The sequence below is a fragment of the Drosophila pseudoobscura genome, chromosome 2 (genome assembly GCF_009870125.1).
Source record: "Drosophila pseudoobscura strain MV-25-SWS-2005 chromosome 2, UCI_Dpse_MV25, whole genome shotgun sequence".
NCBI classification, from domain to species: Eukaryota; Metazoa; Arthropoda; class Insecta; order Diptera; family Drosophilidae; genus Drosophila; species Drosophila pseudoobscura.
This window is the reverse complement of record NC_046679.1, coordinates 23,867,883-23,870,950: the sequence shown is the minus strand read 5'-3', so window position 1 is coordinate 23,870,950 and position 3,068 is coordinate 23,867,883. Positions and strand designations below refer to the sequence as shown.

The window sequence follows — 3,068 nt, the reverse complement described above, 5'->3', positions numbered from 1 at the left end:
GCTCTGGGCTTTCGTTGGTCCCCAGTCGGCGGCTGAATAATTTTTTAAGTGACTTCTTTTATTTGCATTTAGAAGCGTTTATAAAAAATGTCAGCTGGGATTTGCGGGTGCGTTTATGTGAATACATTAACCAATTCGCAGATGCTGTTGGGGTTGTCACAGCGATGAGATAATATATGGGATGCTGTAAATGCTCCGCAAGTTCTCGAGAAACTTTAAAAAATGTTATTTTATGTTTGAAATTCGTCTAATACTTCACAATAATGCTTACGGCATTTTCCTTCAAACAAAGCGGCAAAAATTTCAAAATAATTTGTTAAAAAAGCAAATAAACGATTCGAAAAAGAAACCTATTAAACGCAAACATGCAGGGACTGTTCAGAGATCCGGTCCTCGACCGCCACTTCACTGGCCACTCGGGCAGCATCACCCAGCTCCGCTTCAGCCCCGAAGGGTCTCAGATCGCGACGTCATCGTTGGACGGCTCTGTGATAATCTGGAACCTGAAACAGGCGTCACGCTGCATTCGCTTCGGATCGCATTCATCGCCTGTGTATGGAGTGGCGTGGTCGCCAAAGGGCAGTCTGGTGGCCTCCGCCGGCCACGACCGCTCAGTGAAGATCTGGGAGCCCAAGGTGCGCGGCGTATCCGGTGAGTTTGTGGCCCACAGCAAGCCGGTGCGTAGTATCGACTTTGACCCGACCGGCCAGATGATGCTGACAGCCTCCGACGACAAGTCCGTGAAGATATGGCGCGTGGCCAAACGCCAGTTCCTCTCGTCGTTCAGCCAGCAGACCAACTGGGTGCGTGCCGCCAAATTCAGCCCCAACGGCAAGATGATTGCCACCGTGAGCGACGACAAATCGCTGCGTATCTACGACGTCAACACTGGAGAGTGCACGCGCACCATCACCGAAGAGCGGGGCGCCCCACGGCAGGTGGCCTGGCATCCTTGGGGCAACATGGTGGCCGTGGCCCTGGGATGCAACCGGATCAAAATAATCGATGTGGGCGGCAGCCAGCTGCTGCAGCTGTATGTGGTTCACTCGGCGCCCGTCAATGATGTGGCTTTCCATCCCAGCGGAAATTTTCTGTTGTCCGGAAGCGATGACTGCACCATACGCGTTCTGGATCTGCTGGAGGGCAGACCCATCTATACACTGACTGGCCATACGGCGGCCGTAAATGCTGTGGGCTTTTCCCAGGATGGAGAGAAGTTTGCCACTGGTGGCAACGATCGCCAGCTCTTAGTTTGGCAGTCTAATCTGCACACCTACGATGCCTCCCAGTTCGAGGCCAAGTCTGCCCTGCTCTCCTCCAGCTGCGACACCAGTGTAGCCTCCGTTTACCAGCAGAGCAACGCCAGCAGCACAGCCTTGTCGAACGACCACAGCATTCGCATCGATATGCGCGAGTCGCACGCCTATAAGATTTTGGACGGAAACTTCCAGGTGCTTGACAGTGAACACACAAAGCTACCATAGACACCAAAAAGTGCCAGCAAATCTTCTTCGGTTGGTCAGCCGAAAGCGCTGCTGTCGAACGCCAAACTGGTGTCCAAGGAGTTGGACTTCAAGCCTCGCAGCAACAGTCCGAGCTTTTTTTAGTTCACTATTAACTATTAACAAATAACTAGAAGAACCTGGCAATAATTACAAATATCGATTCTCTATCTTAGAAGTTACTTAACTGTTAACAAAGCCTCTCTATCGCTTCCTGTAGCCTATCATCACCCAATACTACTGCACGTAAAACTACTTCCCTGTACAATAGATCACAGCAAAGGGAACAGCAGAAGGAAGTGGACTACGACTACAGGAGTCTTTTCCATTACCCACTTAGATGAAATTGTTTCGTGTGCATTGAACATGATTTATTATGACACATAAACAACAGCTTAACTTCCGGGTAACTTACACACACATATGTCTGAGACTGAGACTGGGACTGGGACTGGGACTGCACATGTATGCGTAAAAAATGAAGAAAAATGGCAAAATGCCTGAGATATTGACTAAAAGCCCTGTGGCAGTAACAACACGACAGCTATGGCAATGGGGAACAACCTCAACGGCACTTACCTTTTCCGCTTAAACACCCTCAACTCTTGGTCATAATAGTGACCCCCTCTCCTGCCATTTACAGCACTACTCCTCCTCCTGGGAAACCCATGCATTTGAAACAGGTTTGTCCTCTGGTTTCCTTCCTCTTTTTATTAGCCAGCAAGTTGTTCCTTGGACGTAACGCTACTTTTTTTTATGTCATGGAATGGGGCCATCATGTTCACCCGTGCGTCCAGTGGTCATCATTTTTCTTGCCCCCATACCGGGTCCTCATTCCTCCCCTGACTATCCATCGAAGCGGTAGTGGTTTCCATGTTAGATTCCTCCTTGTTTTTTGTGTGTCGATGTGACTGGGAAAAGGGAAATTTATTGTTTTCGCCAGCGCCTGCTTCAGGTGCAGTGGCCAAGGGGCAGGATCAGGGCCCCCTGACTGGGGGATAGGGTGTCACTTTTGACATTTAAGATGCCGCACAATGGCCACTCCGCCAGCCACTTCTCGGTGACCACTCGATGGCAGCTCTAATTTATACGCATCGCCTGCATGTGACACCACCGACAAGTTTGAGGGCGCATTTGTCGTCCTTCCAAAAAGTTTCCCAGTTTTTTCTATCCATCTATTTGCAATTCCAATGATTTTTATGGTCATGTGGGGGGGGGGGGGGGGGGGGGGGGGCTGGGCTTTCCAGGCGAAGTAAAAGCAAAAAATGTTGCATTGACAAATCTAATAAACAAATGACAGTCCGACAGTTAGACAACTGTGTGCAATTGATCGGAGTGACTAAATTGCATACACATGTTGCGATGATGAGTGGGAATAAAGCCAAATAAATAAAGGCTTTAGTTTGGTGAAAGAAGCTGAGAATGTAAAGTAAATAATTTGCACAACGCGTAAGTACTTTTAAGATCATGGAGAAACTGCTCGGAGCAGGGTCCTGAAAGATGAAGATTGAGTCTCAAGAGGAGGGTTAGTAGATCTCTTAGACCTTGGGCTACCTCTGCCTAAGG

The 3,068-nt window shown here is 49.0% G+C and overlaps 1 protein-coding gene across 2 annotated transcripts; it reads left to right on the top strand.

Moving 5' to 3' along the window:
- Nucleotides 1-264: 264 nt before the first annotated feature.
- LOC6897670 (POC1 centriolar protein homolog) lies at nt 265-1,684 on the top strand. Of its 2 annotated transcripts, XM_033376469.1 has the most exons (2): nt 557-651; nt 711-1,684. In XM_033376469.1, exon 2 carries the CDS (start codon nt 711-713, stop codon nt 1,482-1,484), a length of 774 nt encoding a protein of 257 aa, XP_033232360.1. In that variant the 5' UTR covers nt 557-651; the 3' UTR covers nt 1,485-1,684. The 2 variants fall into 2 exon arrangements, with proteins under 2 accessions (XP_033232359.1, XP_033232360.1); XM_033376468.1 differs by having other exon boundaries at nt 265-1,684.
- The last annotated feature ends 1,384 nt before the right edge of the window (nt 1,685-3,068 follow it).

What these genes read in the sequence shown, in the direction of transcription:
- LOC6897670 (XM_033376468.1), top strand. Translation starts at nt 366, where the DNA reads ATGCAGGGACTGTTCAGAGATCCGGTCCTCGACCGCCACTTCACTGGC.